Source organism: Microcaecilia unicolor, chromosome 9 (assembly GCF_901765095.1).
Source record: "Microcaecilia unicolor chromosome 9, aMicUni1.1, whole genome shotgun sequence".
NCBI lineage: Eukaryota > Metazoa > Chordata > Amphibia > Gymnophiona > Siphonopidae > Microcaecilia > Microcaecilia unicolor.
Genome location: NC_044039.1, coordinates 222,363,639 through 222,377,197, shown reverse-complemented (window position 1 = coordinate 222,377,197; position 13,559 = coordinate 222,363,639). Strand labels below are relative to the sequence as shown.

Genomic DNA, 13,559 nt, shown 5'->3' with positions numbered 1-13,559 from the left:
GTGGGGAAGCAGGTGCTGGTTCTACCCTTGTAGTGAGGTTACTTGATACCCTCATGGTGAGTGAACAGAGTCCAGGGCTCAGAACAGCAGAGCGAAGCCAGGGGAGAGGGAAGAGGAAGGTGGGAGCAGCAGTCAACGCTCTTTTTGCTGCTGAGTTTCACAGTCCATGTTGCGTACAGGGAGGAGAAGTCCCAACATCCATCTCTTCCCAAACACATGGCGCAAGTTCTCTTTCCAGGAACGGGCTAAGGGTAACCTACCCTTGCAAACCTGGTATCGCGCCTTCCCACGTAGGATCATCAGCAGCTGGTGGCAGCAGAAACCAGCACAGGCCAGTCCAATCCCCAACCAAAGGAACAGCATGAGAATGACAAACATTTCCAAGCCAAGGAGAGCCCCTGCCAGTGCAGATCAAAGACAAGAAAAAAACAAGAGAATCAAGCTATTGGCAGTGAATTTAGTGTTACAGAAACTGCAGAGGAATGAGAAGCCTCCATGAATCCATTTCTACATGGAACAGGAACAACACAGCAGCAACAGTGCAAGAATTCCTCTGACCCCCCCCCCCCCCCCCCCCCCCACACACACACTGCTCCGCCGTAGAACAAGTACAACATTGGTTGAAGGAATGCACGCTCCTCCACTCAAGCTAACATGGAACATGTCTTGGACAGAAATCAGATTATCACGGGGTAGGCCCAGAATCTGCGGTGCTTGATGTAGCAGATCTGGGTTCAGTTCCTGAGGACAGGTACTAATGGCTCTTGGGCATGCTGCAGAGTCACATTCACATCTCTGCAGGCATGTGTTTATTGGATTCTAGAAGAAGTTTTGTTCTATGGCTCATGCCGAGGATGGGCACTGCAGTGACTGAGCTAAATGGGGAAAATTGAATGGCAGTGTGTGTGTACTGAACAAATGGAGTCACCTTCACATAATTGCAAATGAAGGAACGAGTTCTATTGTGCGGTTCTTTTAGGAAAAATGTGAGAATACTGGCTGAGGGGACACTAACTGTAGGGAATGTCACAGGAGAAATGGTATAAGGAAACCAGCTGTGTTGAAAGATAAAGGAGCGATAACACGGAAATAGTCACTAGAAGAAACTACTCAGGAGCACAGTGTGTGGAGGATTCACTATAAGGAATGTTGTGAGAGGGCTGGATCTGGGGGAGTCAGTCTAAAGAATGTTACTTGTGGAGGAAGTCATTGTTAGGAATGCTGCAGGAGTGCTGAGTGTGTGTGTGTGGGGGGGGAGTCAATATAGGGAATAGTACAAGAGTGTTGGTTATGGGGGGTCATGTAGGGAATGGTGGAGGAGTGCTGGGTGTGGGGGGAGTTACTGTAGGGAATGGTACAGGAGTGTTGGGTGTGTGTGGGGGGGGGGTCAGGCAGGGAATTGTAGAGTGCTGGGTGGAAGGAGTCACTGTAGGGAATGATACAGGAGTGCTGGGTGGGGGGAGTCACTGGAGGGAATAATACAGGAGTGTTGGTTGTTTGGGGGTCACTCTAGAAAATGGTTACAAAGTGTTGAGTGTGGGGGAGTCACTATAGGGAATGATAGTGTTGGGTGTGGGAGGTGGGTCACTGTAGGGAATGGAGCAGGAGTCACTGTAAGGAATGGTGCAGGAGTGTTAGGTGTGGGGGGAGTCACTGTAGGAATGGTACAGGAGTGTTGGGTTTTGGGGGGGTCACTGCATGGAATGGTACAGGAAGTCTGGATGTTGGAGGGAAGTCACTGTGAATGGAGCAGGGGTCCTAGGTGTGTGGGGAAGTCACTGTAGAGAATGAAACAGGAATGCAGGGTGGGGGTGTTAGTTGTAGGGAATGGTGGAGGAGTGTTGGGTGTGGGGGAGTTACTGTAGGGAATGGGGGAGTCACTGGAGGGAATAATACAGGAGTGTTGGTTGTTTGGGGGTCACTCTAGAAAATGGTTACAAAGTGTTGAGTGTGGGGGAGTCACTATAGGGAATGATAGTGTTGAGTGTCGGAGGTGGGTCACTGTAGGAATGGTACAGAAGTGTTGGGTTTTGGGGGGGGTCACTGCATGGAATGGTACAGGAAGTCTGGATGTTGGAAGGAAGTCACTGTGAATGGAGCAGGGGTCCTAGGTGTGTGGGGAAGTCACTGTAGAGAATGATACAGGAATGCAGGGTGGGGGTGTTAGTTGTAGGGAATGGTGGAGGAGTGTTGGGTGTGGGGGAGTTACTGTAGGGAATGGGGGAGTCACTGGAGGGAATAATACAGGAGTGTTGGTTGTTTGGGGGTCACTCTAGAAAATGGTTACAAAGTGTTGAGTGTGGGGGAGTCACTATAGGGAATGATAGTGTTGAGTGTCGGAGGTGGGTCACTGTAGGAATGGTACAGGAGTGTTGGGTTTTGTGGGGGGGGGGGGGGGTCACTGCATGGAATGGTACAGGAAGTCTGGATGTTGGAGGGAAGTCACTGTGAATGGAGCAGGGGTCCTAGGTGTGTGGGGAAGTCACTGTAGAGAATGATACAGGAATGCAGGGTGGGGGTGTTAGTTGTAGGGAATGGTGCAGTGGTGTCAGGTGTGGTGGGCTCTGCAGGGAATGATACAGGGATGTTTAGAAATATAGGGAATGTTCTTTGATAAATGGAAAGATATTTGCAGTAGTTCTGTAGTAAACCATCCTACAATCAGATGACTGTGAGCTGGTTTTGAAGGAGAAATCTTGTGAAACCTTCTCATCCAGATGTAATATATCTGTGCTACTCTTTGCTTTAGCCGTTTTTCACATGACACACATTTATACATTGTATATAATGTTCACTTGTAACAACTTAAACGCTTGAATCTTGAGCACAATAGTGAACCACAGACGGGAAGACAGTAAACAAAAGGTTTGTGTCCACAAGGGAGGACATTTCACAAGGGGTTCCAAAGGTCCAGTCCAGAACTGGACTGTTGCACCTTCCACTTCACCTTTGTGCCTGTGTGACTGTGACATCACAAGCGGAGAATGAACTGAGCAGAGCATTGAGCCTTCAGCAGAGGGGTCTGCAGCAGAGGAGATTAATTTTCTGCACTGACACTTTGTATTCAAGAGCCTTATTGGTAAATAGGAAAAGAACATGAAAAATAGAAATCATTAATGAGTCTTCATAGCAACACTGATTTATGTTTTAAAAAAAGTGTTTCTATTTTCAGATGAAGTTTCAGCTCCTTAGTGTTTAGTGGTGAACAAACCTCTTCTCTGTCCTTTCTCATGACACTTTCATAGCAATGTTCAGAATTTTCTGGGGATACGCTTTGTGTTCCCCCACCTCCATGAAATTTACTGGCACTACCTTTTCCAATATCAAAACGTCTCATTCCCCAAACTTCACTCATTTAACACTCCACCGTTGCCCTCCTTTCTCACTAATTCCTCATCCCTCAACTGCTGTGCAAAAGATTCAGCTTTGCTGTCCACTTCATCCCCTGAAAAACTCAGATTTCCACAGTTTTTATGAAACACTTTTACCTTTGGCAAGTTTCTGGGACTCTGTTAAAATGTGCACCTCGCAGGCCAGCTAGTGGTACTGTGACAATACTTCACATTGCCATGGGGAAGGACCCAAGTTTTCATTTCCAGAGCAGGTCAGCCATTACTGGGCTAGCTGTGGACCTAGGAATCAACTTTTCAAAATTATTGGGGGTGCTAAACCCAACAGAAATGACCATGCCACCATGGACACAGTCAAGGAGTTTGTTCAATATTGGGGGTGCTCCTTATGGGAGCAGTCACAAACCTTCAGCAGGGGCGCTGGCTTCTTGGCCAAATACTAAGTTAATTGGGAGTGGGCTTAAATGAGAGGGAAACTGCCTGGATCATGGGATGATGAAGGGCCCTGGTTCATAGCTCTCACTTTAACCTTCCCTGGCAGGCGCAGGTTACATGAGCAAGTCGACCAAAAGCAGAGAGTTTAATTACTCATGACTTGACACCCGTCTTTCAGTTGGAGTCAGTGGCGTAGCCAAGGGTGGGCCCAGGTGGGCCCAGGCCCATCCAATTTGGGCTTAGGCCCACCCAGTAGCAGCACACCTATGATGTGGCTGGCAGAGATCCCGAAGCCCCTCCAGCTGAAAACTTCCAACAACTGTCCCTCCTGACAACCTTGTAAATAGCAGATCTTCGCCTGCAGCTAGCAGCGACTGATACATACTTATTGCACCGGCCCCACAGCCTTCCCTCTGATGTATTCCCACCTATGCGGAAACAGGAAGTTGCATCAGAGGGAAGGCTGTGGTGCCAACATAAGCAGTGTGCATTAGTTGCTGCTCGCTGCCGGTGAAAATCTGCTATTTAAAAGGTATACGGGGGAGGGGGGATGTTTGAGAGACCATATGGCATGCTGGCGAGAGAGGGAGAGACCAAATCACTTGTGGGACAAGGCGGAGTTCTTCTGCCCACCCATCTTGGGCCCAGGCCCACCCAAAATTGGGTGTCTGGCTACGCCCCTGGTTGGAGTCTCAGACAATCAGTGTGCTGTGCATTACATATTTCTCTCTTCATCATAAGCATAAAAAGTGAAAGAATCTGCTTTGGGAAAATGCATGTGTGAATTAAAAACGTAGCTGCAGATGCAAATGGATCTGGACAAGCAAGGGAGCCTACTAGAGGAAACTTTCCCAGAACTCACCTGAGAGGAAGCGAGGGATGGAGAGAGGTAAAAGTGTGAGGAAGGCCAGTGGGTTTGCAAAGGACACAGCAGACAGTGAAGAAACGTAGGCCACTCCAGCCACCAGGGAGTAGAAGCAGCTGAAAGCAGTGTAGAGACAGAACATAAGGAAATAGCGCACGTTGCTCCTCCCGATGCAATTTCCTGTGAAGAAACAGTGGTGATCACGCTTCAGGCTCATCCTGCCACACAGCTTGCAGAAATGGCTGTTGGCCAACAATGCAGCCCGACGCCCATCTTCGGCTCCCCGGCTCATGCATGCCCCTACATCTTCAGGGCTGTTCTGGATCACTAGGATGTAGTTGCCCATGACATTGATCAACAGGAAGAGGAGGAGAGCCCCGTGCAACAGAGCAGGGGAGAAAAGTGGGGTGGAGGGATCTTTGAGCATGTTGGGGATGAAGAGGAGCAGTTGGAGCACCAAGGTCACTATGGCGATGCAGAGGAAGTAAGCGGGAGCAATGACATTGAGCAACCTGAGGATTAGCATTGTAGATCACACAGCCCTGCAGAAGAGATGAAAGACAAATACCGTCAATGGAACAGGAGCACAACTGCAGCAGCCTGCCCTGTCTTCCTCCATGCTGTTTCAGTCAGTGCCTTTACCCTGTCCTTCCTGCTACACAACAGGTAACAAGTTATTTAGGGAGTTCTGTGTGAGAAGCTTATCAGCCCTACTTTTTATTCAGAAAACACTTGTTTCCCGTTCTGATTCAATGCATGTGAGCGAATAAGTTCCAGTTGCTCTCTTCCTAACGCCTGGTACCCTGTGCCCTCTCTGTCATAATCCCCTTATCTCCTGGAAGATTGACGTCCTAAGACCCAGTGTCCCATGCTCCCTCCCCTACAGTCTGGTTGGACTTGGATTTTAAGACCTAATTACTGTCTTTGCAGATCTGGGATGAAGGCCAGTTACAACAGTTAATTCCCTGCCCAAGTGGACCTATATTCCGAGTTGTACCAGACGCGATGAAGGGTTATTAAATCTTGCCAAGGTCACAAGGAGCATCAGTGAGAAAAGCAGGATGTGAGCTCCAACTTCCATGATTCTCAACCTGCTGCATCAACAACTAGGACACTCCTTAACTCCTGGAAGATCATGGTCTTGAGACCCGGTGTCCCCTACACCTCCTCAGTACTGAAAGATTCAGAGTCCCCGGTGCCCAGTGCTCCCTCGCCCACACTCCCCTCAGTCCTGAAAGATTCAGAGTCCCAAGCCCCAGTGCCCAGTGCTCCCTCGCCCACACTCCCCTCAGTCCTGAAAGATTCAGAGTCCCAAGCCCCGCTGCCCAATGCTCCCTCGCCCACACTCCTCAGTCCTGAAAGATTCAGAGTCCCAAGCCCCGCTGCCCAGTGCTCCCTCACCCACACTCCTCAGTCCTGAAAGATTCAGAGTCCCAAGCCCCAGTGCCCTGTGCTCCCTCTCCCACACTCTCCTCAGTCCTGAAAGATTCAGAGTCCCAAGCCCCGCTGCCCAGTGCTCCCTCGCCCACACTCCTCAGTCCTGAAAGATTCAGAGTCCCAAGCCCCAGTGCCCTGTGCTCCCTCTCCCACACTCCCCTCAGTCCTGAAAGATCCAGAGTCCCAAGCCCCAGTGCCCAGTGCTCCCTCTCCCACACTCCCCTCAGTCCTGAAAGATTCAGAGTCCCAAGCCCCGCTGCCCAGTGCTCCCTCGCCCACACTCCCCTCAGTCCTAAAAGATCCAGAGTCCCAAGCCCCGGTGCCCTGTGCTCCCTCTCCCACACTCCCCTCAGTCCTGAAAGATTTAGTCCCAAGCCCCAGTGCCCTGTGCTCCCTCTCCCACACTCCCCTCAGTCCTGAAAGATCCAGTCCCAAGCCCCAGTGCCCTGTGCTCCCTCCCCCACACTCCCCTCAGTCCTGAAAGATTCAGAGTCCTAAACCCCGGTGCCCTGTGCTCCTTCCCCCACACCCCTCTCAATCCTGAAAGATACAGAGTCCCGTGCCCTGCGCTCCCTCCCCCCACCGCCTCAGAGTCCCAGCATTTGTGCTTTTCAGAAGCCGGTGGCACCAGTTAGTTGCCGATGCTCTTTCACCGCTAGTCTACAGGCTACCCAGAGATGAAGGGGTTCGGGATTGTCCTCTAGCTACCTGGCAGCAGCCGCAGGAGCCAGGCTGGCACTCCTTTCGCTCACTCGCTAATGACCTTGTCTGCCCAACTCGTCCTCTGCCGAGTGATGCCAGAAATCGCCCTGTCCCAGAGGCACCGACCGGACTCCTCAGCTCTCGCCGAGACGTCCCGAACCGGCCAGTGCCGGTGTCGGGCCCTAGGTCAGCTTCCAGCTCCGGGAGGCTGTCGCTCACCTTCAGCTGTGGCTGGAAGGAGCCAATGGACCCGGAGGGAGCATTGAGGGACGGAACCGGGAAATCCGGGGGGAGGAGGAGTGATGGAGGAAGCAAGGTTCTGGGGGGAGGAGTGAGGGGCGGAGCAGGGTTCTAGGAGACGAGTGAGGGACGGAACCGGGAGATCCGGAGGAACCTGAGGAATCCAGCGGCAGGAGCTGAGCTGGGCAGGGGACGGGACGGGGAGGGAGCTGTCCCTTCAGCACCACGACTACCTGCTGCTGGTTTCTACGAGCTGCCCCGTCCGACCCGAACTGTTGATCACCCCTCTCTCTCAGTCTCTCAGTCTCATCTTTTCTAGGCTTTCTGTGTCTTTACACTTTCGTTCTACGTTCTATCATTCTTTGTTTCTACCTTCCATTTTCCATTGGATCACTTAGTTTTTCATTCCTATATTGTTTGTAAAATAAATGCATTTCTGTACATATATCCTATTGGAGAGTTATGGATAATAGCAGTACCAGAGAAATACCTGAAACCAGCACATTATTTATGTATGTATTTATTTATTTATTTATTTATTTATTTATTTATTTGGCTATTGCTCACACCTTTTTCAGTAGTAGTTCAAGGTGAGTTACGTTGAGGTACACTTGGTATTTGACTGTTTCTTTGCTGATTGGCAAATCCAAGAAAACAGAAGGAGCATCCATGGAGAATCAAAGCAATACAGCAAAAGTAGAGGCTGACAAATGTGCAAACCAATAGGGAGATAATACCAAGAAGCAGTTTATTCAGAATATTCATATCAAGGACCTGACAAGGACCGTGTGGGGTCCTTGATATGAATATTCTGAATAAACTGGTTCTTGATATTATCGCCCTATTGGTTTGTCAGCCTCTACTTTTGCTCTTTGCTGATTGGATCATCTTTCTTTTGTATTGAGATAGATTTTAGTACTCATACTTTTCATGCTATGTGGAATAGAAGGTGTGTACTTATAACATATTTTCCTCCATGAGTCCAGTCTTCAGCTGTCCGTGCTGTATCCATACCTTAGATGTATCAGTGTGACTCCTGCATAGGGTTCTGACACAGTGTGTTCAGTTGTCTCTGTCATATGAATGATTTATGTGTATCATGGTGATGGAACTCTAATAAGGATCAACACAGAAATAAACCCTATTAATTTTCATAATAAGATAGACATAATTCAAAGAAGGGCCACCAAAATGGTGCAGGTTCTGTGCTATAAGTTGGGGATGTGAGACAAATCATCCCCTCAGTCCCATAACATGCTCTGTGACACACAAAAACATAACAATTTCAATCACTTAAGGAAAAGGACAGACAACTGAGTGGAATAAAAACAGGCTGAGGCTTAATTTATTTGTGAAGATTAAGTAACCAGTGGAAACATGTAAATTTTATTTAAGGCAAAACCCACTGGGGACTGCCTGCTATTATCAGCAAGGAGTCCATGTAAACAATCCAAGAAAACATAAGTAAAGTATGCTCCACCATAAATAGGTAGAACAAAGCCAGGTCTGGACCTCCAGGACAAAATTGTGAGCCTAGGCTTGACGTTCACTGCCTAGTGAATGTTAATGTCTTGTACAAAGGACCTCCTTTGAACACTCCTACCTCAGCTAGTAAAAGGGTTCCGAGAAATTATAGACTGGTAAGCCTGACGTTGGTGCTGAGCAAAATAGTGGAAACTATTATAAAGAATAAAATTACAGAACACATAGACAAACATGGCTTAATGGGATAGAGTCATCATGGGTTCAGCTGAGGGAAGTCTTGCCTCACCAATTTGCTTCATTTCTATGAAAGTGTGAATAAACATCTGGATAAAGGTGAGCCGGTTGATGTAGTGTATCTAGATTTTTAGAAAGCTTTTGATAAAGTTCATCATGAGAGACTCCTGAGAAAATTAAAGAGTCATGGGATAGGAGACAAGGTTTTGGTGTGGATTAGGAATTGGTTATTGGACAGAAAACAGAGGGTAGGGTTCAATGGTCATTTCTCTCAATGGAGGAGGGTGAACAGTGGAGTGCCACAGGGATCTGTACTGGGACCGGTGCTATTTAACATATTTATAAATGATCTGGAAATCAGAATGACGAGTGAGGTGATTAAATTTGCAGATGATACAAAACTATTCAAGGTTGTTAAAACATGTGCAGACTGTGAAATATTGCAGGAAGACCTTAGGAAATTGGAAGACTGGGCATCCAAATGGCAGATGAAATTTAATGTAGACAAATGCAAAGTGATGCACATTGGAAGAATAATCCAAATCATAGTTACCTGATGCTAGGCACCTTGGGGGGTCAGCACTCTTGTTCCAAACGTACAAAGACTAGGGGACACTCGAGGAAGTTACATGGAAATACTTAGGAAGAAATATTTTTTCATTGAATGAATAGTTAAGCTCTGGAACGTTTTGCCAGAGGATGTGGTAACAGGGGTTAGCACATCTGGGTTTAAAAAAGGTTTGGACTACTCTCTGGAGGAAAAGTCCATAGTCTGCTATTGAGACAGAGATGGGGAAGATTTATAGTATGGAATGTTGCCATGATTTGGGTTTCTGCCAGGTACTTGTGACCTGGCTTGGCCACTGTTTTGCAAACAGGATACTGGGCTTAGATGGATCATTGATCTGTCCCAATATGGCCCACTGGGTCAATCTGCCCAATGGATGAAGGAGTGGCCCACTATCCACACAGAGTATGAAACAGCAGCACCTGCGAAACAAAGGAAAGAAGAAACAGGAAGCAGAGGAAACAGAACCCTTCAATCACAGAAGAACAACCTCAATGGATGAAGGCAAGCCCACAGGACTAATCCTACATCAGGGGGGATGTAGCACTTAAAGGCCCCAGACTTCCACCTGACAATTTGTTGGATTACTTCCTCACCCATTTCCGCCGCTTGCACACTGGTGACAGCACCAATATGAAAGGAGTAAGGACTGAATCTAGACACCTCTAAGCCAAGGTTCTGAACCACAAGATGAAGCACAACAGCAAACTGGAACCTTGTGAGAGGTGAGCCATCTTCATGAAGGAAGAAGTAGACAGCAGCCATAGGTCTAACCTGGGAGTAAGCGATCAATTTGGCCCAAGGAGAAGTCACTATCCTTGCAGAACAAGAGTATGTCTCATTGCTACCTGGTCCATTTTGGACCTGGCCATGGTGATGCATACCACATCAGGTGAGAATTATATGTGTTAAACCCTCAGTCCCTCCCCCAAGTTGAGGCCGATCTGGGCACCAACTCTCCTACATGCAGAGCAGCAAAATGCTAGACTGAACGCTGCTCAAAAGAGCAGCACTTCAAACTGAGAGGAAGCAAGTGTAGGCAGCTCAGACCAGAGGGAGGTTAAAATCTCATGGGTGATCGGGAGCCGAGTATCAGGATAAGAAGGTTTGGCTCGGTTCCATCATTTAAACATCCTCCAAATCAGGAAACCTCCAACTAGGTTGTGCATGGCCAAAACCATATGTTGAACAACCACCCCTCTGGAGCATAGGTTGGACATTACTACTTTGTTGCATTACCTGGATAAGGCAAAACTTCCTAGGATCTTTTTTGGGAATGACCACCAAGGGAGAAAGTATCATGCAAGGGAAAAGGTGAGTCACAGAAGAGCTGGAAATATGGCCCAGTATGAGTTCCTCGCACAGCTTCTTGAGGACAACCTTGGCCAAACTAATGATAGATGGAGTGTTATTAGATAGAACTCTGGAGTCGAGGACTGTGTCAAAATTTTAAAAGGCATGGGATAGGCATGTGGGATTGCTTAGGAAAAGGAAGAGTTAGGAGTTACAGAGGATGGGCAGACTGGATGGCTTTATCTGCCGTCATGCTTCTATGCTTCTAAAGGTTATCTAATAACCTATTTCTTTTTACATTTTTGAGTGCTGGAAACGTGAAAAGGGCCCAGATTCTTGAGACTCTAGCTTTTCGCAAATAAACTATATGATCCAGTAGATAAGGTGGAGCTAAGCCATACAATATCTTATAAATGAAACAATAAAATTTATATAGAACCCTTGCAGTGAAGCTTTCCATAATATAAAGAAATACTATCACATTTTTTCAATGAATAAATCAGTTGCAGTGCTACACTTTGAATAGTGTTGAGTCTCTTCAACAACAATAGTTTTGAAACATCCAAATAAATAGTATTACAATAGTCAAAAAGACTCTCAAGATTAAGGATTATACCATTAAATGAAAAGGATCTTGATCAAAGTATTTCCATATTCATCATAAATTACGCATTATAAGAAATGATTGTTGGGTAAGTTTGTTGATCTGATGGTCCAAAGATAGCCTATTATCTAACAAAATTCCTAATACTCACATATAAGGAGAGAATTGATATAATATTTGATTTTTCATCACACTTTTTTCCTTTTACTAACTAATAAGAATGTTTTTTTTCTCAATTTAATTTGAGTTTACGCCTTTTTATCCATACTTCTAAAATATTTAAAATATTATGAAGTAAATCAAGATAAGATGAAACCATTGAATTAATGAGAACCAAGACTGTTATCAGGCTTATTTTCGAAAGAGAAGGACGCTCATCTTTCAACACCAATCGGAAGATGGGCGTCCCCAACTGTTTTCCGTCGCAGGGCGACTAAAGTTCATAGGGGCGTGTCAGAGGCGTAGCGAAGGCGGGCGTGCCTAACACATGGGCGTCCTCGACCCATAATGGAAAAAAAAGGGTGTTCCTGACGAGCACTTGGACGACTTTACCTGGTCCTGTTTTTCTTATGACCAAGCCACAAAAAAGGTGCCCGAACTGACCAGATGACCACCAGAGAGAATCGGGAATCACCTCCCCTTACTCCCCCAGTGGTCACTAACCCCCTCCCACCCTCAAAAAACATCTTTAAAAATATTTTGTGCCAGCCTCTATGCCAGCCTCAAATGTCATACTTACGTCCATCGCAGCAGTATGCAGGTCCCTGGAGCAGTTTTAGTGGGTGCAGTGCACTTCAGGCAGGCAGTCTCAGGCCCATCCCCCCTACCTGTTACACTTGTGGTAGTAAATGTGAGCTCTCCAAAACCCACCAGAAACCCACTGTACCCACATCTAGGTGCCCCCTTCACCCGTAAGGGCTATGGTAGTGGTGTACAGTGGTGGGTAGTGGGTTTTAGGGGGGGGGGTTGGGGGGCTCAGCACACAAGGTAAGGGAGCTATGCTCCTGGGAGCAATTTCTGAAGTCCACTGCAGTGCCCCCTAGGGTGCCCGGTTGGTGACCAGTGCACTACGAATGCTGGCTCCTCCCATGACCAAAGGGCTTGCATTTGGTCGTTTCTGAGATGGGCATCCTTAGTTTCCATTATCACCGAAAATCAGAAACAACCAAGTCTAGGGATGACCATCTCTAAGGATGCCCTAAATTTCAAAATTTGGGTGTCCCTGACCGTATTATCAAAACGAAGGTGGACGTCCATCTTGTTTCGATAATACGGATTTCCCCGCCCCTCCACCGGGACATTTTGCGAGGATGTCCTCAGCAAATTGTGGGCGTCCCTTTCGATTATGCCCCTCCACATCATCTGCATAGCTGTAGAAATAAACTCCCAACTTCTTCACTGCGTAACCCAAGGAGTGCATATACACATTAAACAGTATATGGTAATCCGGTTTAGGATGAACTGGAGAGGGCTTCAACAGCAACTCCAGTAATTGAAATGTGAGGATAGTGCTGGGTAGACCTTTACGGTCTGTGTCCTACAAATGACAAGATGGATTCGAATAGGCTGGAGTGCGCTTCGACAGTAAATCCAGTAGTTGGAACCTAAGGACAGGGCTGGGTGGACTTCTACAGTCTATGTCACAGAAATGCCAAAGAAAGACAATGATCAAGTATTTTATATCACATTCATTGTTGGTTTATTCATGAATTAATGAGTGTGACTGTTGAGCAGACTGGATGGACCGTTCAAGTCTGTCGTCATTTACTATGTTACCTACATGCATAGGTTCTAATATACTCTCCTACACGTATACTTGAGTGGCATTATTCCTCGATAACGGAAAAACACCATGGCCTATCTCAGGGGAAAGGGACTTGTTCTAACATTACATCCATGGTCAAAGCTTTGGACTTCTGCAAATTAAGCTTAAAGCTCAAGAAGTCCCCATATCCCTCCATGCATTCCAATTTGTGGTTACTCATAGTGGGACAGGAAGCTCCCTTGCTAGGCAGGGAGGAGGAGATCTCTCTACCCTTGAGGAAGTGGTATCACTCAGTCCATTTGTTCGCACATGACCGCAGCCAGTGGCAATGAGCTCACCAGTGCTAGCGGTGCTTTTGGTCAGGCACCAGAGGTGAGCAGTGACCCTGCAAATGCCGAGCCTGAATGCAGATGAGAAGATCTTATGGCAGCTGCAGGTCAGAAGCCATGGGAAGTTTCAGATCCTAAAAGAACTGTGTTACCATCAAGCCAGGTAGATTCTAGAGGAAGTGTACCTACTGGCTTTTTTGCCATGGGTGCGGCTCAAGTAACAACTCCAGTGATGCTGGAAGCGATTTGGCA

At 47.2% G+C, this 13,559-nt stretch overlaps 1 protein-coding gene across 1 annotated transcript; it reads right to left on the bottom strand.

Annotated features, from left to right (window-relative positions):
* Window positions 1–132: 132 nt before the first annotated feature.
* Window positions 133–5,176, bottom strand: ZDHHC22 (zinc finger DHHC-type containing 22). The gene is made up of 2 exons (XM_030215498.1): window positions 4,648–5,176; window positions 133–398 (listed from the first exon to the last, which is right to left on the bottom strand). Exons 1-2 carry the CDS (start codon window positions 5,174–5,176, stop codon window positions 133–135), a joined length of 795 nt encoding a protein of 264 aa, XP_030071358.1.
* Window positions 5,177–13,559: the final 8,383 nt, after the last annotated feature.